Source organism: Labeo rohita, chromosome 10 (genome assembly GCF_022985175.1).
Source record: "Labeo rohita strain BAU-BD-2019 chromosome 10, IGBB_LRoh.1.0, whole genome shotgun sequence".
Classification (NCBI taxonomy): domain Eukaryota; kingdom Metazoa; phylum Chordata; class Actinopteri; order Cypriniformes; family Cyprinidae; genus Labeo; species Labeo rohita.
In genome coordinates this window covers 17226781-17250949 of record NC_066878.1, presented here as the reverse complement: position 1 = coordinate 17250949, position 24169 = coordinate 17226781, and the positions used below count along the sequence as shown (strand labels likewise).

Below are 24169 nucleotides of genomic sequence, written 5' to 3'. Positions count from 1 at the left end.
GCAACGTTACTTCCACTTGGATACATTACCATTATGCAACAGCTAAAACCCTAAAACAAATGTAAAAACTATTTAAACCACTTTACAGCTCTAATAATACACAAGTTTCAACAGAAGAATGAATGTGTTTTTATAAAATTATAAACTTTTCTTACACTTCTCATTTCAATTGCTCCAAAAATTGGATCTTCTGTTGTGTCACATCATCTTTTTTTAAGAAAATAAAGAATGTATTGAGGCACCTCTTACAATTTCTACTCATTCAAATCAACTCGTTTTAATTTTAAAAAGTTTAAAAAGTTAGGGGGAAAACAGAAAGATAGTAAAGATTGACTTTGCCAGAGTATGACTTCAGATATGTGAAGGTTGAGAACTACTACCTTTATGTCTAATTATTTTTGGTAGCCTACATTTTTAGGATGATCGCAATCCTATATATAAGTAATGGTGGTGTCTAGAACACCAGATGAACTGTGTTCTGTCTGATTAATCTCTGATCTTTAGCATTGAATTATAGAGTGTAACACCCAGCAGAAGCTCGGGTCTTCCTGTGCTGAAGATGTCGGTGCTGACTGATAAAATGCAGTTACTGTGGCTTCAAAAAGCTTTGAGTTCATCCCCTCGTTCTTGACCAGCCAAAGGGAAACAATCCGCCTCCCAAATGACGAGGTGTTTGTCGTCCCCATCAACCCCCTGTTGCCGGTTGCTTGATTTGTAGCTCTTTTTGGCCCGAGTGACAGGAGAGGGATGGAATGTTGTTAGAATAGCCGTCAAACTCAAAGACAGTACTTAGCAACACCAGCTGGAGTCGATGGAGTGTGCTGCTGTTGTAGGCCCTAAGGGTGCCATCATTCAGCAGGCCTGCAAGTCGCGGTCTGCAGCTGGGCCTAAGCGCGAGCGTTGAGCAAGCCGAGTGGAAGGCATCACTTTTTGCTCACATAAATCACTTAGAAAAGGGTTGTTACCAGTGCTGACTTTTCAGAAAGGTGATTTCAATCACAGCTCTGAATTTGTGGCATTCATGCATTGAATACCTGTGTAAATGAGTAATTGCATGGTTTGAGTAGCTAATGACAGCCATTCTCTTCAAATAACCTGTTTCACTCAAACTTTAGTTGCTCAATTAAGTTCCACTCTACCTGAACATTATGCCTCAGGCAAGTCCGGCCCAGAAATGCTTTCAGCTAAAGGACGAGATGTTTGTCTGGCAGGCATATTAATAGGATCCAGTTCAACATGTGTCTAGGGGTTTTATCAGGTTCCCACGTCCTGATAAGGAGGGTCTAAAGTCAAACGAAACATCAGTCACAACTCACAACAATAATTTTGGTAATCATCTAATCTAACAATTATTAGAATAATTATTCAAGTATTCTGGTGATTAAAGCTACAGTTATTCAACAGCTTTGCAATAATTCAGAAGAGGATGTATTAGGCTTGAGCTAATTAACAATTTTATCATTTTAAAGAGCAGGTCATATGTATTTCAAAGTGTCCTAATATTGTGTTGGAGTCCCCTACAACAGGTTTAAATGCATTTAAGGTAATTTTCTTGGAATATACATTTAATATTAGTCATTTGTCAATGATTTTGAAACAATTCGTTCAAAGCAGTTTTGTCTGTAAACCTCTCCCTTGGTCAGCTGGCCAAGTTTGTTGTGATTGGTACAGAGCAAGTTAGCGAGCGCTACCATTGACAAAGCATGCACCTTTACATAAAACAATAATATAGTGCTCCAATCCGTTTTTTTTTATTATTGATTTGAACAGATTCAGAAAAAAATGACTGAGCTCCATTTTCATTTCTGGTCACATCATGGTCTGGGTAAAAAGCATTGTCATATGAGTTTAAAATGACTCCATGTTACATCCCATGAGATCAAGACTGTTAAAAAACAAAAATGTGAGCATACTTATCAACTTTGTTTTATAGTATGCAATATTTGGCCCTATTCAGCCCTATTACAGTATCAGTCCTATTTGCAACTACTTGAACTTTTGAAATGTTATTTCTGAATCAAGCTGAATATTCGCTGAGTCACATTCATTAAGTTACATTCACTGAATCACTTTAAATCACTGAGTAACTGAAGTCTGAAAATCTAATAAATAACTAAGAGGGCTTAGATGGGTCATTTTTATTAGATTTTGAAAAAAAAAAAAATGTTACAAAGACGATGCACTAACATTCAAATCTTTAAGTGCAGTAACATTTTTGGAATGTTTTGGAAGCCTCTTAGACTCACAAAGGCTATATTTGTTTGGTCCAAAATTCAGTAAAACGTAATTTTGTTAAATGTTTTAACTGATGTCTGTTCTATTTAAAATGTAAGTTTATTTTGTGACGCAAAGGTGAATTTTCAGCTTCATTACTTCATTACTTATCAGCCTTCAGTGTCACATAATCCTTCAGAAAATCCATGCTGAAAACAGTTTAATGCAGTGTAATGTTTAATGCATTCTTGCTGAATAAAGTTTTAATTTCTATCAGAAAATATCAATCTTATTGACCTCAAACTTTTGAGCGGTGGCGTATATAATATATGAGCTACGAGTGCAGTATGGCTGTATATTGGCACGGCTGTGATTCGGCCATAGGCACAAGGCTGCAGAGTGCGGTAGGTAATCACAGCATGCTGATATACAGCTATGTTGCACGGCTACAAGTGTGATATTGGATTTATACAACAGTTTGTACAGCATGAGTGTGTAAATGCATAAGAAACAACAACGGCATGTCTTTAAAAACCGTCTTTTGTGCAAACTACACAGATTCAAATCTCAGTTTGACAGTTTAACAGCTGAGCACAACCATCCATTACTAATTCAAAAGCATTACTTTAGATCTAGTAACATATGAACGTTGAGTTGCTTCATTAAAAGCTTATTTGTATTGTATTAAAAGCTAACTGTATTATGTAAAGTATTATGAGAGAGACTGAGTGTGTGATTACCTGCGTCTGATACAGCATTCATTAAAATAACTTCCTTGTTTACAACCCTGTTTCAGTCTCTTTCAATATAGAAGTCTTTACTGTTAGCACAAAGGCAATGCTTTGACATACATAAAATATAATGTTACAAGACTTTGCCCTCAGCCAAAGCTTTTTGCGCTGGAACAACTAGTAGATTAATAAGAGCAAAGGCTGCCCATTAGAGTTACTCCAGATGTTTTATACCTCATTTTTAACCACTATCAGAGCCAGCAGAAAATTTTAAAAGATCTGGCCAAGGTGAGGCTGCACTCGGTGGGTTCATGAGCGCTGAATGGCTGCTGACACCCTGGAGCTCACATCTCCAAAAACATTGAAGCAAATTTTCAAATAGACGTTATCTTTGTTAACAGCCAGCATATTTTATGTCTTAACAGCTACATTCTCACCTAAAAACTCTTAAAACTACATTCCGTGACAAAAACAGGATTATTTTTAAAATTATAGTGGATTTGGGCGTTGGCCATCACACTCATTGTGGGAAATACATCAAGCTGGTGAAACGTTTGGAGTTCCGATATTATTAGAATATTACACGCCTGGAAAATGCTCTCAGCCAATCAGATTCCAGGACCCGAAAGAGCTCTTTTATATATAATATAATGTAATGTAATGTAATATAGTATAATAGTCCTTTAAAGAAACATTAAAACTGTTGCAGCATATTTATTCTTGATTTATTGCCATGTATACACAGCATATACAAACTACTTGAAGAATGTAAAAGTTCTTGTACTTTGTTTTAATACATGTTTATTTCAGTCCTATCAAAGCTGCATCTTTCACTGTCTGGACTACGGCCATGATAAACATGCTTTCAGCTCATATTGGCAGCTCTTGTTTTATAGATTTGAGACGAGGTAGAGTGTTCAGTTTTCTACACAGTCAATGTGTTTTAATAGTCTTTGGCTCATTACTTTCTTTCTGTCTTTCTAGTTTTCTATTAGCTCATGCCACAGACTAAACATTTTCAAACACAGTCAGTGGCTCTCAGACGAACGCATGGCACGCTCTCTCGGTTGCTGAAAAACAAATTTCCAGCCTCTCTCCAATGCGGTTTTCAGTGCACCATAAATACGAAGAATAAACAAGTGTTCCATTTGTGAGGGGAAAAAGATTTTTCGTTACATGACAGCGCTAACGTGAAATAAATCACCCGAATGTTGGAGGCTCTGTCTGATGTAGTTTGTTCCCCTTGAGCTTGTTGAGGAGAAGCATTCAGTCATAGTTGCCATGAGGGCAGGTGTAGTGGAAGCTCTGTACCCATGGGCGATCTGTGACATCAGCGCCCGTCGTCTGAGTTGGGGAATTTGCAGTGGCACATTAATGCCTGTAGACACCAGTGTCAACAGTCCAGCCTTGATGTTATTGACTTTTCCAGTTCCTGCAATTCTAGCACTATATTTGTAGAATATACTTTATTTTTAGGCACCTTTCAAATTGGTGCGTATGATTAGGAGAGAATTTTAGATAGTCTTTATCCTCTTGCAGGGTTCAGGGTTTTTCAATGCAAACATTTGTAGAAGGAAACTTATTTCATTGGCTGATACGGTGTTTCAGCTTTGTCTGTACGTCACATGATGAGCTGTTGTCCAAGGTTTGTTGTCATTTGCTTAAACATTGTAAGAGGTTAAACATTCCAGTCTCATTCCAGAGTCTTTTTTTTTTTTGTGCACATTTTTTTTAAACCAGACAGAAATATGTAGTAAACCATTCAAATATTCACCTCATTAATTACGATGTTTCGATTAATTAATCTAATTAATCGTGAAATAAACTTGACTGTGAAAATACCCACAAACGATTATTTAAAGCTATTTTTGTGTTAAATGAGAAAGTATCAAGTAGAGATTACAAACTGTAGCTTTAGAAAGAAATATTTTATTTGATTCAACATTCAATTAAATACACAAGCATTTAGGCTATAACGGCGTAACTATGAAACATAAAAGATAAATTGATAAACATCTCAGTACTTTTTGTTCATACAATGAAAGTAATTGGTAACCAAAACAGCTTTGTTACCAACAGTCTTCAAAATTCTTTTATGTTTCACAAAAGAAAGTTTTGAAACAAGATGAGGGTGAGTAAATGATGACAGAATAATTTTTTGGGGGGTGAACTATCTCGTTAATGTTTTCATTTGTATTTTATTTAAAAAAAAAAATTAATGAAATGATACTGATATGCCAGCAGATGGCGATAAATGCCTTTGATTCATTCAAACGGCTGATTCATTCAGGAAAGAAGTAAATGGTTCTCTTTATGAATGGGCCTTTGAATCATTGATTCATACGATTCATTCAAAATGTGGATTCGTTCAGAAACTAAACACCGCTGTGTTGCTCGGAGACGCACAGCAATTCTGCTATGGCTTTAAATATTCACACTGACACATCTTACCCCTCTCTCCTCATTATTAATTTTTTTATATGTAAATTCTGAATAAATTGTGTTTAAAGCCATTGTAAAAAAGCTGCTAAATGGCATGCATTTCATATTAATGCATCAAGTTGTAATGTTGCATTAAACTGTAAACTAATTGGCCGAAGAACTATATTATTTAGTAAAATATATATTCAATTTATTTTCAAAAATATAACTATTTATTAAACATTGTGTTCAAAACCCTGTTTTAAATGGTTAAATTGCTGTAAACACGTCATCTTGTGACGTTTGCTGTCATCTTTTTGTTTTACATTTTACTTTGATATGAAAAATCCCTTTTGTTTTTTGAATAAGCATGCTGTGCACACTTATGCTGCAAAGTGCCATCAAATAAAGGTGTCATAATATCATAGAGGGCATGACAGAACTGTTTTTTTTTTCATTAGATGCTTTCTCATTCTCTTCTGTTCATTTTGTATTGTTCATTGTTATTTTAAAGAATGGGAGAGCCTCAGTGTTACATAAACACATTTTGACATGTTGCCCATTTCGTTTGTTTAATTCTTTCAGTATATATGTCTGTATATCACATATGTTTCCTTATAATTTGAATAAAATCCATCTCTTTATAGCACAGAAAGTCATTTGGACTGTAAAAGTCATAAATTTTGGCCTTTGCACTGATGAGGGTCTTAGGACCTAAATTTTGGCATTAGCAATATGATTATTCTTGGAAGGAAGCAGCCCACAGGAGCTGTCATCTTCATCTAACTTTATAGCAGTATAAACTTTATGTATTTCATAGTTATGTCCATATGATAGTAATAACTTCTGCTCTGGAATTCAGCTGTTTTTCTTTTCATGTAAATCCTTTCAAGTTAGTCACGCTACTATATATAAAAAATATAAAATAATAGACAGATTGATCCCTGAAGGGAAGTTAATTTCTCTTATCTAGATTTTGACCGCTCTTCTTTTCTCTCAAAGGTGACAGTAAGCCGGCCAATGAAGCGGTGACAGAGTACCTGGAGAGCAAGAAGAAGTATGAAGACATGAGGAAGCAGAAACTGAAAAAAGGCTCTGGCCGAGAGGCTCAGGTAAGTCATAGCTTCAAGACACTAGCATTGTCTAGTGCTCTTATAGTGGTAAAGATAAGATTTGGGAAATTCTGGGTCATTCCAGCTCAACATAAATGGCAAGTTTCTTCTTAAACAGTTTACCCAAGAATGAGAAATTTTTTCATTTATTGATAATGTTTCACCCCAACATTAATAGGCTAGTTCACCCAAAAATGAAAATTCTGTGATTAATTACTCACCCTCATGTCGTTCCAAACCCAAGAACTTGGTTCATCTTCAGAACACAAATTAAGATATTTTTGATGAAATCTGAGAGTCTTCTGACAGCAATGCAACTGACACATTCAAGACCCAGAAAGCTAGTAAGGACCAGTTTTGGGGAAAGTATATATTTTTAGCAAATGTAAAAGCCTTTTCAGACCAAAAAGTGAAATGAATAAGCCTCAGCCTGAAGGAAAAGCAGGAGAAGAAAGTTCAACACTTTTCAGCAATAAAAAAAACAATGAAGCTCAAATGTTATATCTTAAGTCATTTTTGCTTATTAATATGGTTGAACTAGATCATCAAAGGTCAGCAGCAAAGACATTGGTTAATGAAATGGGATTAAAGATTTGTGTTATTTAAAGGAGACATCCATTTCCAAAACAACAATTTACAAATAATTTACTCACCCCCTTGTCATCCAAGATGTTCATGTCTTTCTGTCTTTAGTCGTAAAGAAATTATGGTTTTTGAGGAAAGCATTTCAGGTTTTTTTTCTTCATATAATGGACTTCAATGGTGCCCCTGATTTTGAACTTCCGAAATGTGGTTTAAATGCAGCTTCAAAGGACTCTAAACGATCCCAGCCGAGGAAGAAGGGTCTTATCTAGTGAAACGATTTTTTTCAGAAAATAAAAATGTGTATACTTTTCAAGCACAAAAGCTCGTGTAGCACAGGTTCTGGCATGCGCGTTCACGACATACTATTGAATCATGTCGAAAAGTCACACCGAATGTAGGCGGAACTACAGACCCAGTGTTTACAAAGCGAACGTGCAAAGACTAAGAAAGTGCAAGTAAGTCAAACGCTGTTTACAAACAAAAAGGTACAACGTGTCGGACTATTCTGAAGTTGTAGGAGAAAATAAGATGGAGTTTTTTGCCACACTCTACCTTTCTTAGCCGGAGTACACAGACGATGAACTTAGACATCATTCGTAGTAGTGATGGGAAGTTCGGATCATTTTACCAATTTAGACCTTTGAATCTCCTTCAGAAAAATGAACTAATCTTTTTTCACATCATTTTGTTAATTTTAGCAAAATCAGTGTCACGTGACAGCCCCTTAAGATGAATGAACGACTCAAAACCCGAAGACTCGAAACTGGTGAACTAATTCCAGTACAGAACCTAATAGGATGTGCATCCATGGGTCATTCTTGAACGATTCGTTCATTTTGAACAAATCTTTAAAGTGACTCGCGAAGAACGAGTCATCACAGGGAGTGATTCGTTCAGTCGTGAGTCACTTTAAAGATTCATTCAAAATGAATGAATCATTCAAGAACGACCCGTGGACGCGCATCCGAGAGCCTGTGCTACGCAAGCTTTTGTGCTTAAAAAAATAAACAAATTTTTATTTTTAGAACAAAAATGACTGACCGTTTCGGTAAATAAGACCCTTCTTCCTCGGCTGGGATCGTTTAGAGCCTTTTGAAGCCACTTTCAAACTACATTTCGGAAGTTCAAAATCGGGGGCACAATTGAAGTCCATTATATGAAAAAAAATCGTGAAATGCTTTCCTTAAAAACCATAATTTCTTTACGACTGAAGACAGAAAGACATGAACATCTTGGATGACAAGGGGGTGAGTACATTATTTGTCAATTGTTGTTTTGGAAGTGGACTTCTCCTTTAACATATTTAATTATTGCATGTTTGCGTCATATTCTGATTTTGAATTTCATGGTTTTTATTCATTTTGATGAATACTGAATCCATTTTTTTTTTTGCTTGTGAGATGAATTAATGCACGTTCACATTTGTGACCTGGACCACAAAACCAGTTGCTGGGGTATATTTGTAGCAATAGCCAAAAATACATTGTATGGGTCAAAATTATTAATTGTTCTTTTATGGCAAAAATCATTAGGAAATTAAGTAAAGATCACGTTCCATAAAGATATTTTGTAAAATTCCTACTGTAAATAAATGAAAACTTAATTTTTGATTAGTAATATACATTGTTAAAAACTTTATTTGGACAACTTTAAAGGTGATTTTCTCAATATTTTGATTTTTTTTTTTTTTGCACCCTCAGATTCCAGATTTTCAAATAGTTGTATTTCGACCAAATATTGTCCTATCATAACAAACCATACATCAATGGAAAGCTTATTTATTCAGCTTTGGTGATGTATAAATCTTGATGTAAGACCCTTATGACTGGTTTGTGATCCAGGGTCACATTTAGTCTAGAACTACAGTAACATGTTTACACAGTGCACAAAATGCCTGTGTTGGGGACAGGAGACTTGTCAGTCAATTAAAAGCAAAAACAAAGTAACTGGCATTACTTATTTGAAAAAGTAACTCTTTTATTTTCTTGTAAATTAAAAAGTAATGCGTTACTTTACTAGTTACTTGAAAAAGTAATCTGATTACGTAACGTGCGTTACTCAAAATGGTTTACCCCCGACACTGGTAAGGACATCATAAAAGTAGTCCATGTGACATCAGTGGTTCAACCCTAATGTTATGAAGCAACAAGAATATTTTTTGTACACAAAGAAAGCAAAAATAATGACTTTATTTGATCATTTCTTCTCTTCCGTGTCTCTGCCACTCGTTCAGGAGAGTACAACGATGCATGCATGTGGTGCTGCTGACTTCAAGTGTTGTTTAATAAAACACAAAGCACAATTTGCATTAGGTTATGTTAAAACACTAAATATAGACTGGAAAATACTGAAATTATTATAAGTGTCAAGAATTCAGACAGTCGATTTGTCATAATTATTGCCATTAAAGGATTAGTTCACTTCAAGAATAAGAATTTCCTAATAATTTACTCACCCCCATGTCATCCAAGATGTTCATGTCTTTCTTTCTTCAGTCGAAAAGAAATTAAGGTTTTTCAAATGGTCGTCTTACACTAGCTTGACCTCATACATTACCTAATCACATTGGAAAGGTCATGCGTGACACAGGCGGAGGTACCGATCCAGTGTTTACAAAAACAATGATGTTGGACGATTTTGAAGTTGGAGGAGAAAATGTGATGGAGTTTTTCCCCCACCCTACCCTTTTTAATCAACGTACACAGACAAAGAACTAACCGCGCATGACCTTTTCAACATGATTACGTAATGCATGAAGTCGCAGATACGCATAGCAGAGATATTGAAAGATGAGCATTTGTGGATAAAAAGTATAATTATTATTTTTTTTTTTTTTTGGAAAATGACCATTTGTTTTGCTAGACAATACACTTATTCCTCAGCTGGAGAAGAGCCCTTTGAAGCTTCATTGAGAAGAATCCTGGAACGTGTTCCTCAGAAACCTTAATTTCTTTTTACCTGAAGAAATAAAGACATGAACATCTTGGATGATAATACTTAAAAAAAAAAAAAAAAAAAAAAAAAAAAAAAGTGACATCCTTTCTGCAGACACAAACAGATGTAAATGTGTTTTTGTTTGTGTTTCTTTAAATTAAGTTAACTTTGGCTGCATGTAGTTTATTTTACATTTCCTTGACTTGTTTTCACTATTAAATACAAAATTCTGTCATAAGGACAAAAGGACAAGATTCAAACCAATCCCTTTTCTAAAAGCATCCACCATACTGTATTCTGCCATTTCTTTTCCTTTGTGCAAATGTTGAGAGTTTTGCTTGGGAACTATCATTCAGAATTTGCAAGTTATTTGTTCATGCGGTCTACCACAGTCTGACCGCAGGCTGTTAGTCAACTATCTGTAGTAAGGTCAATTGAATTATTCATAGCAATGATTCGACTCAAGAATAAATTGAATGTCACTACTTGAACATGCTGGAGAGCATGCCAAAATTTTCAATTGACAGACTGTTCCAGCTGTTTTTGTCTATACAGTGAATGTCAGTCCCAAACAACACAGGACGCTATTGACTTTCATTGCTTGGAGAGCTGATTTTTTATTTTTTAAATATCTTCCACAGAACCCAGTGCAAAATATAGTGCCTCACACATTAATCATACGTTGGTGCGTAGGTCTAATATAAACTATAAAAGTATAAATCCTGCACAGTACTCAAACGTACATCATCATAAAAATGATTTATTTGCAACATTTCTGTCACTTGACCTTCCTGTAGTACAGAAGAATAGAAGTCATACAGGTTTGGAACGAAATGAGGATAATGACAGGATTTCCAGTCTCTTTGAATATGCACAGACAACACCCAAAAGTCAAAATAACACACTTTTCTTGCCTTTAAAGACAATGGCCCTTTTGGAACGCTTCAAATCCAAACTCTCATCTGCGATTTCGGAGACTCCTAGTGTTCCAGAGGAAGACGTCGAGGAACTTGGCGAGGATGACGATAGGGGCTGGTGAGTTGCTTTTACTCGCTTCTCTAGGCTGCGTTCCCCATTCCTACCGAGGTTTAATGCACTAATGGACTTGCAGTTGTCTGTGATCAAATGCATTCTCAATAACTCGCGCCTCATTGGTTGTCCCAATGCACAGCTACTGTTTCACATTAAGGTAGCAGAGCTATTTATTTGGACTAACATAGCGAAACGTTCATACCTCTCTCCACATCAGGCACAGCTGCTTGCCTTAAGTGTGCCTGAACCACCTCACTCTCCAGCCAAGTAATGCGTTTGGCTCTGCAGCGCGCTGACACCATTAGAACAGTATGCAGTGTTTGTTTTTGCTGCGCTGCAATAGCCACTTGTGGAGAAGTAGTTTTCTCAGCTGACTTAACTGAGTAAATAACTGCTTCAGCAGACAGAGTGCCCAGATGGAACGTGTCACACCCACCGTACGCCAGACAGGGCACGTCAGCCTGCAGTCAGACGCGTGCTGTCTTTTTGACGGACGCTCGTTACGGGTGCCAGCAGAACCAGTGCCCGGTGATAAACCGTTGTTGGAATTTTCCATAACACCAGCATGTGTTTTGGTATGGGTGTGCTGGTGTCCGTACCAGGCTTTTTAATCGGCATAACCAGCAAGCTGGTCAACTTTAGTTTTTGGTCTGCCAAGTCGTGATGGTTAACAGGATCCAGCTTGACCAACCACAAACCAGCACTAACCGCCTGCGTTGCTACCGGTCTCCTCAGATCGCCAACTTTGAAAATGAAAGACCTCTGTCTGTTCCGTCAGATATGTCCTAGTTTGACTTCTGCTGTCCTATTAAATCCAAGAGTGGGATGTGTCGCACCCTTTAATCCAGAAAACATTGTACAATTTTTTAAAATGCAACTATATATTTAAAAAGGTCCCATCACTTCCAGCTGCCTATGACATGAGAGCTAAAATTAATTTTGTCATTTCAAACTTTTCCAGGGCTCAGAATATATGACATGTCAATGTTCAGTGTCTAAATCATGTAATTTGGTTGTATTTTTAGGCTATATTTTTCCAAAATGGTACCTGTGCCAGTGACAGCGAAAAGCTGTTTTTTTTTTTGTTTTTTTTTAAAACTGCCTTAAAATATTGCGAATATGTAATATATAATAAATAGAGCTGTCAAATGATTAATTACGATTAATCGCATACAAAATAAAAGTTTGAGTTGGCCTAATATATGTGTGTGTACTGTGTGTATGTATATATAAATACACACAAATTAATGTATTTAAGAGAAATATGTTTTTATTTATATATATAATATAAATTATATAAAAAATATAAAAAATCCATATACTTGTAAATATTTCTTAAATATATACATGAATGTGTTTGTATTTTTTACACACAGTACACACACATATATTAGGCAAACTCAGACTTTTATTTTGTATGCGATTAATCACGATTATTCGTTTGACAGCCCTGTTAATAAAATATTGCGACTTTTCTGGATTGTCTTTGAGAACGCAAATAATGTGCTGATAAATACTACTTAGCAATGGGATTGTTCATAATTGCTTTTTTCTTATATGTGACCCTGGACCACAGAACTAGCCATAAGGGTCCATTTTCATCTGAATTTACATAATCTGAAAGCTGAATAAATAAGCTTTTCATTGATAAGTGTTTGTTAGGATAGGACAATATTTGGCTGAGATTCAACTATTTGAATATCTGGAATCTGAGGGTGCAAAAAAATCTAAATACTGAGAAATTGCCTTTAAAGTTTTTGTCAATGCATATTACTCATCAAAAATTAAGTTTTGATATATTTATGGCAGGAAATGTACAAAATATCTTCATGGAACATAATCTTTACTTAATATCCTAATGATTTTTGGCATAAAAGTAAAATCGATAAATTTGATCCATACAATGTATTTTTGCCTATTGCTACAAATATAGTAGTCAGTATTTGAAGTGGATCAAAAAAGTTAATCAAAGCTGTCCTAAGACAAGAACGGGTATTGTTTTTCGTTTTAGGACTTTGATTAAATGGTTTGATCCACTTCAAATGTTGACTACTGTATACCCCTGCTACTTGAGACTGATTTTGTGGCCAGGGTCATCTACATATCATATTTTTATTTGGATTGTAAATCATTTACATTTTTTCCAGTGCTTCAGCTCATCCCTTTACGCTTAACCCTAAAATAGAGCAAGTTGTACCAGACTTAACTGAGAAGTCATATTTTTATAGCCTAGTTATCGACACTTGCTTGAAATTTTAGTTGGCACATCTTACCCCACTCTTCCCTACTAATTGTTTTCACAATATCACGTTGTTTTGGACAGGGTTGCATGTCGTGAGGTGTAACAACTGCCTCATCTGTCTGTATGTCACCGGAGACATTCCAGTCTAACAGCGTACTACGAGATTACAAAGACAGAAATGAAATAATTACCATGTCACTGCGGCGCAAGATTGCTAAATCACACACACCACTCACTGTGCAAATATTAAGTCTGTTCGGTTTTATTTTTGCACTCTGTTAAATATGAAGACTAAACACAGCTTAGATTTTCTTTTTGGCATTCCTCTAGATTTTTTTTTTCATTCCTGATCTGATGGGAACATTTCCATGTCAGGCCGAGGGTGTTATTGACAGCTGAGTTCTTTGGCCAGGATAACATTTATGATGCTGCAAAATGAATCTGGCTCCAGGGAGCATCAATCTTAATGCTGTATGCGAGGCACAAAGTTATGGCCCTGATTGTGCGCTTAAGTACACAAATAGAATATCAATTAGAAGTGTTTCGGTTAGATTCTGTTTTCTCCATAATCTTCCTAGCATATGTGATGAAGATGCATGCGTTTGTAAGTACGGCCTCTGAGATGGCGGTAGGTACTTAAAAACTGATTTTGCTCATCCACATTTATGGCTTTTCAGTTTGAAAGATGTGTTTTTCTATTTAATGAACGCTCAACGTGATTGGACATTACGGTGATTCATAGATATGCTTTATTTCTAAAGCCCTGCCATGACCAATGCGTCACAAGGCACTTCTAGTTTTTCCGAGGATTACGGGAAGCAGACTGGTAAATCATTCTGTTTTTTTTTTTTTGTTGTTTTTTTTTTTCACTCTCGGTTAAAACGTATAGCCTCAGCGGTTTGCTTTTAGTGCTGGGTCCCGCACTAACGTATACCCTATCCATAGATACAGTTCATTGAAAACCCAGGGTAGTTTTCCATTGGAAGCGTTTGAAGCGACTCTGCGGGTTGGATGCGGCGCGTCTTCGCTTAACCGTTTGCTAGACGTCCTCTGCGGTCATTTCGCTGAAAACCGTAAATCACAATCAAACGCAAAGAATGCGGCCGGCCGCATGCCTCTGCGGAGAGTAATGTCTTCACGCTTGATTAATTATCAGTCTTAATGGTGTGCGAGTCTGTGCTGCAGCCGCAGCAGTGACGTGCTGAGGATAAAGCGGAGAACTGTCAGACCGTCGTCCTCCCTCTTCACGCCACAAGCCACCGCAGCGAAATGAATGGACACGGCGTGTTTTTCTCTCATATTCGCTTTTCATCAAAGACCTTGAGTCTTTATCTAAATATATGCACTCGAATGCTCCAACAAATACCACATGTGAGCGCAAAAGGAGGGGCGCCGCCTGAGCCGGTGTTTCCTATCAGTTACTCCGTCTTCGGGATGGACTGTCATTACTGTCTAAGGACCCCCACGACGCTGGGGCGTTTTAGGACTGACTATGGAAAGGAGGAGGTACGGGAGGCCCCCAGTGCTAGAAAAACAGCAGTGGGAAGTCTGTACCACTTTCTGAACGCCTGTTGCACCCCACAAACGGAACATGGGTTACAACAGGTCAGACACTGGAAGTCAAGTCTGGGCCAGATTGTAAACTATTCCATCTGTGTCTGCGTCTACAAAAACCCCTTTTCGCCCAGGAGCCCAGGCCTCCGCTCCCGCTTCCCCCTCTTTCACAAAAGCGAAAGAAAAATAAATTCAGGAAGAGGCTTCCGAGGGCCTCGGCATCATGGCGGGAGCCCCTCCCTGATAAGAGCCCCAATCAAACGGTGGGATTTTTGCGCGAGCCATAACTCTAGGCGAGGAGTCCGACGGGCTGTCATCACCGAGACTGCTAGACAAATTATCAGAGCCGGCTGCCTTACGCGACGGGAGTCCTGCGGGTCTGCCAGAGTATAGCCATGACATTCTAGATGAGCTGTCACATCTCCTACGGACTTCAAATGGACGCGAGCATGCACGCACACACACACACGTTCAGCCGAACGCTTAAAAATGGGCTCGCATGCACTCGCAGACTCTTTATGCGTCTCTTTGGCTGAATCCAGGGGTTCTGCGATGGCTCAAAAATAGCAGCATGGCGGATTACTTACCAATGAGAGGGCTCATAATTTTAAAGAGCAGGCCGCTTCCATTTTCGGTTCTTTCGTGCATTCGTCTTGACTCGGACAACTGGCTCAATTTAAAAATCTTCCTTCAGCTCCTACAGTTACTTCCTGACACGCTTCTGCGAAACCACCAAAACTTGCACCGTATTGAATGACAGCTGGGAGTCGTTGAATTATCGAAACGTCCCGTCACGTCTTGTTCTTTCAAACCAGCCCTGGGCTTTGGGGGCGAGCGCGTTTTAGTACGATACCTGCACCGCAGATTTGGATTTGTGAAGGATAGAGTCGTTCCAGAAATTCTGACCTTCACTAGAATAGCTCAAACAGGTGTGGAATGTCAGTTCCTTTAGCATCTTTCTTTGGTTCAGATGAGACCCCAGAGAGCCATCCAGCCGTGTCCATGATGTATAACAATGACCTGTTTCACCCTTCCTGACGTTTCTTTGAGGTTCTCTCCATGTCTTGATTCAGACAAGCCATCATCTCAGTATGAAATGTAGGTCAACAGAGCAGGGGTGAGATGTGTGGATATGCACCTCATCTAGGTCTTACTCCAAAAACAATGCCCTAAATATGACCTCAAACAGAATGAAAATCGTCGTCATTTGCTCACGTTGTTCCAAATCTTTATGCATGTGAAAGAAGATATTCTGAAGAGTGATTCAACTGTTTTTGTCCATATGGTGAAAGTTCATGGGGACCAAAACAACATTGGAGAAAAAAACGGATGGGTTTGGAACAATATTACAGTAATTTCTCTTTAAATATCTTAGCGTGGACTTCTGAAATCGTAGAATCTGTTAGTAGAGCTACTCGGATATGACAGAACTGTAGTTCTGTGTCCTGTTGGCGTAGTGTAAACTGTGTCTTGGATTGGACTGCGGTCTTCAGGAGTCCTTAGGAAGCGACTTTAGCCAGCTGTGAGCTCTTCTTTCTGATGCTGGCACTCAGGAATGCTCTGTGGAATGTTATTCTGCCTGCCAATCACCTCCAGCCCTGCCGGGAGGAGAGAGAAAAAGCATTACTGAAGAAATGCAATGTAGATGAGCATCTGTGCTGTATTATTGAGACGTACATGGGGCATCGCAGTCCTTCAGTTAACGCTACCCTAGTCCCATGCATACAATAATTGCAAGTACCAGTCTGAATAGATGGTCTTGTGCATATTATGTAATGAGACATTTAGTCTAACTAGTTTGATGAAAGGCAGTTGCATGGGTGTATGAATTTTTTTTTTTTTTTTTTTTTCCCTGCCGATTCAGTCAATCACTCATTGTTCAACCCAATCACACAGTCACCTGTCAAGTTCACGCTTTAGAAATATCACGTGTGGATCTGATTCAGACAAAGATGTGCCACCAATGCTGTATTATTGTTAAAGGGATAGTTTACCCAGAAATTAAAATTCAGTCATCATGTGTCCACCTTCATACCATATATTATAACAACAACAATACTACTACTGCTAATACATTATTAAATTTTGACACTGTTTATTTTATTTTATGACCACTCACAGTGGGAGTGTTCATTTTAGGTTAAGTAATATTTATTTATTTATTTAAAGGGTTGGAGCTAAACCCTGCAGGACAGCGGCACTCCAGAACCGATGTTGCCTATCCCTATTTTATTTTATTTTATTTTATTTTATTTTATTTTATTTTATTTTATTTTATTATGCACCATTCACAGTGGGAGTAAATTACAGATTTTTCATTTTTATTTAGTTATTTTTGTTTATGTTTATGTGTATTTATTTATTTATTTATTTATTTATTTATTTATTTATTTATTTTAAAAGGGTTGGCACTAAACTATGCAGGACAGCAGGACTCCAGAACCAACATTGCCTGTCTCTGTTTTATAATGTTTATTTTATTTTATTACTTTATGCACCACTCACAGTGGGAGTAAATTACAATATTTAATTTATTTATTTATTTATTTATTTATTTATTTATTTATTTATTTATTTATTTAAGGGTTGGCGCTAAACTCTGGAGCAGGACTCCAGAACCAACATTGCCTATTCCTGTTTATTTTATTTTATTTTATTTTATTATTTTATTTTTTGCACCACTCACAATGGGAGTAAATTACAGATTTTTTTTGTTTTTTTTTTGTTTTTTATTGAGTTATTTTGTTGTTGTTGTTTTTAAGAGTTGGAATTAAACTCTGCAGGACAGCGGCACTCCAGGACCAACGTTGCGTATCCTTGTTTTATACTGTTTATTAATTTATTTTATTTATTATTGAGATTATATTATTAACTTTCACTTTCATTTTATTTTATTTTATGCCCCACTCACAGTGGGAGTCAGTGACAGATATTTAATTTTTCATTGAGTTATTTATTATTAGTTGAGGTGCTTTGAAACAGGCTGTTTGCAGACTCATCAGTGTCGGAAGTCTGCTCTGATCTGATTTGTTCCACCGGGAAATTCCCAGCACTTGTAACTCTGATTTTGATGATTTAGTGGTCCGTGAGCTGCGCTTTGCTGTTCTTTTGAACTGAACTCTGTTTCCCCTTGTGATTTAGGATGGCCCATGTTCTGCACTTTGATGAACAAACCAGAAAGGTAAAAGATGCCAACATGCAGGACGAAGACACGTTCGAGATCTATGATCCACGCAATCCCGTCAACAAGCGGAGACGAGAGGAGAGCAAAAAACTCATGAAAGAGAAGAAGGCCAGGATGTGAGACTGCAGCTACACCCAAACTGCCCGTCTGGAATAACGCCTACCATTAGAAATGGTACAACATAAGGAGGAAAAGAATCATAGTAACTGATGTTGTATATGTGGGAGATATCTGCGGACTCTTTATTGAAAAGACATTCATTTCTGTCTACAAATACTGAAGATGCTTATGAAGATTGTTTTTAACCCATAGAGGAAAGGCAATGCCATCATCCTATTCTTCATTGATTTTTTTTTTTTTTCTTTATGCAAAACACACCTCTTCATGAACAGGTTTAATCATCCACTCAAAATGAAAGTGTACATTTTCATCATGGTAATAAAAATAATTTTCTCTGATGTTTAAGCATTGTTGTTCACTTTGTGACCTAACTAATAAATTCACTGTCAAACTACACAGATCAACTAATCGTAAAGTAGAAGTTCACTTCCAGCACAAAAATTTACAGATAATGTACTCAGCTCGTCATCCAAAATATTTATGCCTTTATTTCTTCAGTCATAAAGAAATGTTTTTTGAGGATAACATTTCAGGATTTATTTCCATATAGTGTACATCAGTGGTGCCCATTAGTTTGAACGTCCAAAATGCAGTTTAAATGCAGCTTCAAAGGGCTCTAAATGATCCCACCTGAGGAAGAAGGGTCTTATCTAGCGAAACGAACAGTCATTTTCTAATATATATATATATATATATATATATATATACTTTTCAACCTCAAATGCTCATCTTGTCTAGCTCTGCCATGCGCATGCTCTGTGTAATCCAGGTCAATACAATTAGGGTATGTCGAATAGCCGGAAAAATAAAAAGTAGCCGGAACGACATTAATAGCAAATATATTCAGACACAGAATGAACACAGTTGAAACATTTTTTTTTAAGTTTATTAAAGGGGTCATCGGATGCCCATTTTCCACAAGCTGATATGATTCTTTAGGGTCTTAATGATAAGTCTGTAAGGTTAAAATTTCCCAGTGGTAGTGTAAAAAACCTTGTTTTTACCTTGTCAAAATCAACTTTGTTCAGAGCAAGCCATTCTATTGTGTTGCTTTAAATGCTAATGAGCTCTGCTCACCCTGCCCGTCTCTTGTGTGGGATGTTGAGCCGGTCTGTTTACTTTTTTTACGGCATTTAGCTGCGAAACTTGCTAACTAGCACATCATTAAGAACGGCGATTTGCAAAGATGCATAAAAACCTTTATACTCACTTCTGCTGAAGGTGAAGCTGCATCACGAATGATTTGCAAGGACATAGACGCATTTATGTAGATGACTGGGCACGTTTCCTTCTAAAACGAAAGTAAAGTTAATCCTTTGCGTCTTCAGCGGCTCAGATGTTGGGAATAAATGATAACTACTATGGTCGTTATAACATCCAACAACAGAACACCTCAAACGCTCAGTCGGAAACATTGTTGTCTTCCCCTGCACCGGAGTCAACACAATGGCTGTCGGAGTCGGACTGTTCACAGCTCAATCAGGGCAGGTCTAAGGTAAGACGGTCACGTCAGTCAACTGTCGTGGGAGCGACCTTGGTGAGAATGGCTTGATTTGAAAATGGGGATATTTCTTAAAAAAGATTACAAAAATACCACTGGGTGGACTTTCATCATAATAGGGTGGTTGTGTACACACACTGCCAACACACATTTATGTTCAAACAACATGTAAAGGGTTACTTACCCATCTGTTAAGTTTAGCAAACGCAAATATCTAAGTTGTTACTTGGTAAAACATTTCAACTTGACTAAACTTTAGTTGACTGAACTTAAAATTTTAAGGCAGCAGGGTAACAAATTATTTTAAGCTGACTCAAAAAATGTTTTTTTTTTTGTTTTTTTTTTAAACAGTGTAGCTTGACTTCACGCATTATGTAGTCACGTTGTAAAGGTCACACGTGACAGGCAGAAGTACCAACCCAGTGTTTACAAAGCAAATGTGCAAAGAAAGGCAAACGCCCTTTACAAAAAAGTAAAACTACGATGTCAGGCGATTTTGAAGTTGGAGGAGAATATCAGATGAGTTTTTCGCCCTACCCTACATATTTGAAACGAAGTACACAGACGAAAAACTACATGTGCTTTCCAGCGTGATCACGTAGTGCAAGATGAGCATTTGTGGTTAAAAAGTATATAAATTTTAGAAAATGACCAATTGTTTTGCTAGATAAGACCCTTATTCCTCAGCTGAGATCATGTAGAGCCCTTTGAAGTTGCATTGAAACTGCAGTTTGGACCTTCAACCTGTCAGCTCCCAATGAAGTCCACTATATTGAGAAAAACCCTGGAATGTTTTCCTAAAAAACTTTAATTTCTTTGCAACTGAAGATAGAAAGACATGAACAATTTGGATGACATGTGGGTGAGTAAATTTTTATCCTGGAAGTGAATTAATCTTTGAATCATATAATCACTAATAGTTTGTGCCCCTTCAAAAAGACAGTTATATTTGGATTATTGTAAAAAGGTATAAAGTAACATTTGTTTTTGTTATTTCCTGACCTTTAAAAACAGATGTATATAATTGATTTAATAATAATTTCAATGCAATGGCAACATCTTGTATCTCTACTTCATATTATCAGCCATGACTGCCATCGTAAAAGAGAAGCCGTGAAAATGTGCGAAAGCTGGATCCACTCCACATCTGCCCTGAATTGTGCAAGTCCGAACCTCAGAGTTCAACCTGTCCATTAAATAACAGCAGTAATGCAAGACACACATGTCCATCGTGAAGTAAACCAGAGTCACGCTTGACTCATCCTGCAGCCGTACTTCAGAAAAAAACATACAGTCTGAATCAGTTTGCTCAGCCATTTTTGATTCTCCAACCAAAACGTCCCATTTGTTTAAAACTGTGGCAAGATAATAAACACTGCCTATCGTTTTTTTCCTATCGTTCCTATCGGTTTCAAATTTTGTTACTGTACCAAAGAGCCGGGTCCATTGGCGCTCCTGATGATGCCGGCTGACTGTGGTTTGGTCTAAATGATCTACCACGAGTGTGCGCGACCAGCAGCGCAGTTTGGCCAGCGTGCAACCTTTTACTGCTCCTCTGGGATCACGCTTAAATTTTCATATGGAACAGGAAGGAGAGTTAATGTTACACCATAAGAGCCGCGTGGCCAAAGCCGCTGCAAATTTAAACCAGGTGAGACGCACCAAAGCCAGTGCAGCTACTAGCGCTCTGACTCGCTCTGCTGTACCTCTGTCACAGGGAGACTTTTATAAAACCGCTGGGTCTGCGATTTCAACACATCATTACACGACGTACACGTTCAGGGCAGTTCCTAAACATAACGGGGACCGATCTGATGAGTTATGGTGGATGTTTTTGTAATAATAATAATAAATAAATATTCATTTAGAATTAAAAAATGAACATTTTCAGTGCTTAAGATCAACTGTAATGATGTCCATAAATGTTATAGTCAAACGAATTAAACAATCATAAGACTGAATGAGCAGCGTTTTATAATTTGTGTTTACCCAACAATGAAAATTCTTGCATTAATTATTCACCCTCATGTCACTCCAAACCTGTGTGCTGTGGTACTCTAGAGACTGTTTAAATTGCTGAATAAAGTTGCTATTTTTGTTTTCTTTGCACACAAAAAGTATTCTCGTAGCTTCACAATATACGGTTGAACCATTGATGTCACATGGACTATTTTAACAATGTTCTTACTACCTTTCTGGGTCTTAAATGTGATAATTGCGTTGCTGTTTATACAAGGTCAGAAAGCTCTCGGATTTCATGAAAAATATCTTAATTTGTGTTCTGAAGATGAACGAAGGTCTTGTAGGTTTGGAACGACATGAGGGTGAGTAATGTCAGAATTTCCATTTTTTGGTGAACTATCCTTTTAAACAGAACAAAATAGCTTTGAAATGATTTTTACTCAGAAATTGCTAGTGCGTTTCACAAATAATTACAAAGTAACAGCAAGTAACACATTAAATTAAGTGTAAACATTTAGAAACAAAACATTTTCAAACAAGTGAATGAAGCTGAACATACTCCAGTAGTCTTTATTTTATTTACACTTCAAAAAGTCATTTTGTATAGTATACAGTATATAAAAACATTTAATGTGACTATTAAAAATAAGTTTGTACTCTGACCAAGTTCCATGGGTGACAAATTATTTTATTGGTTGATATTTCAAATTGAAAGAGCAATTTTGGAAAAACAGAAGAGCCATTTATTTTAATTATTTTATTTAAAATTTTAATTTATGCAGAGCACTGCACATAAACTGAGGAAAAAACAAATGATAGTGTGGACACAAATTGATTTGTTTCCACAACAATTCATTAATGGCACAATATGTACGTTTTCGTGGCTAGAGGGCACATATTCAAAACAAACAAAGAACCAAAGGCGTAGCTTGATGACGCAGTGTTTAAGTGTGGAATCATGGGAGGTGTAGTCTTTATCCCCAAAGCTGATGCAGTCTGTTGGGACTCGGGCACAAATCATGTCCATGGATGAGCTAATGTATTAAAGGAAAAGTCCAAGATGTTCATGTCTTACTTTCTTCAATCTTAAAGAAATTATGTTTTTTGAAGAAAACATTTCAGTATTTTTCTCCATATAATGGGCTGCTGTAGTGCCCACTTCCAAAATGCAGTTTAAATGCGGCTTCAACTTCAAAAATCATTTTAAAATCACTGCAGAAGTACTTGCAAAGTGAATATGCAAAGAAGATCAAACACCCTTAACAAAAAAGGTAAAAGGGAGGAAGAACATGAAATGGGAGTTTTTCAATATACCCTAACTCTCTTGAACCGGAAAAAAACAGAGTTCAGGCAGAGTAAGACAAGACGAGCGTTTGACATTAAAAAGTTTATTAAAAATAATTTTTATTTTTATGAAAATAACCAATAATTTCACTAGATAAGACCCTTCTTCCTGGGCTGGGATCGTTTGAAGCCGCATTTAAACTACACTTTGGAAGTTCAAACTGGGGGCACCATAGCAGTCCATTATATGTCATCATGTGTGTTGACATGCGGTTGGATTATTCTGTTATCATTGGCATATTGTCAAAGTGTCTAATTCTAACGTTTGGTAATATTTTTACACTGGATACAGTATACAGATGGGCATTCGCTTTCTGACACAGTCCACACACTTGAGTCTGTCGGCAGACAAGTGATACGAAAGAACGTTCGCTTTGATGCGTTAAGTTTAAACTGCTCGTTTGCATCTTTGTATAGATATCAGTAGGATCCCAGCATAAGGAACAAGTGGATAGTTTATTTTTAATGGCATCCCGGAACGTGTCAGAGGATTGTTTAGAGTATTTTGTTTTGTAATCGAGGCGCAGTGTCATGGAGAGTTCACAACGAAACATTTGTTTAAAGATGAAGCGGTACTAGATCTGACTGCAGCTGCATCACAAACTGTAAGTAAATTATTTCATGTTTTTTTTTTTTTTGTTTTCTTTTGTTTTTTGATCATGTTTAACTAAACGACTTAAAAGTTCTAAAATGTACGATTAAAAAAAAGAAGTATTCTACAACATTTCGTGCTTTTTTTGTTGGCATATCCTTTTACAAAGAACCTGGATATGCTGTGTTGGTGCTGAGATTGGGTCCTGTTCATGCATTTGAATTTATGTTTAAATTTAATACTTGTCCTTTTCAGCTTAACTTCACATCAGATCTTTTCCAGGTACCTGAAGAACCCAGAAGTGACACAACTGAGCAATACTAGAGGGATGCCATCTATACTCTGGTTTTACACATAGATTGTGTTACGTCAGATTAACATGGGTTAAAAGTAACAATGTTTTGATTTTAAGAGCTCTTTAAATGAATTTCATAGTCATGGGAACAAAAGCTAGCAAGAAGCTGTATAGATATATGGTTAACTCAGTGTTTACCCAGAGGCTTTTTAAAATGTGATGAATTTACGAGTTTTTGTAGCGAAATAAGTATGAATATTAGCTCCTACGGTGGACTTTGAGGTGAGAGAAGACAAGACAATGTCACTCTTGCACCGCAACACTAAAGAACACTTAACATTCTTAC

At 37.0% G+C, this 24169-nt stretch overlaps 1 protein-coding gene across 1 annotated transcript in view; it reads left to right on the top strand.

Annotated features, from left to right (window-relative positions):
• cwc27 (CWC27 spliceosome associated cyclophilin) overlaps positions 1–18474 on the top strand; it is a 56572-nt gene extending 38098 nt beyond the window's left edge. Inside the window, exons 12-14 of the mRNA XM_051120281.1 lie at positions 6369–6478; positions 10920–11032; positions 17967–18474. Of these exons, the coding sequence (XP_050976238.1) occupies positions 6369–6478; positions 10920–11032; positions 17967–18129 (386 nt within the window). The 3' untranslated portion in view covers positions 18130–18474. The remainder of the gene's footprint in view (positions 1–6368; positions 6479–10919; positions 11033–17966) is intronic.
• The last annotated feature ends 5695 nt before the right edge of the window (positions 18475–24169 follow it).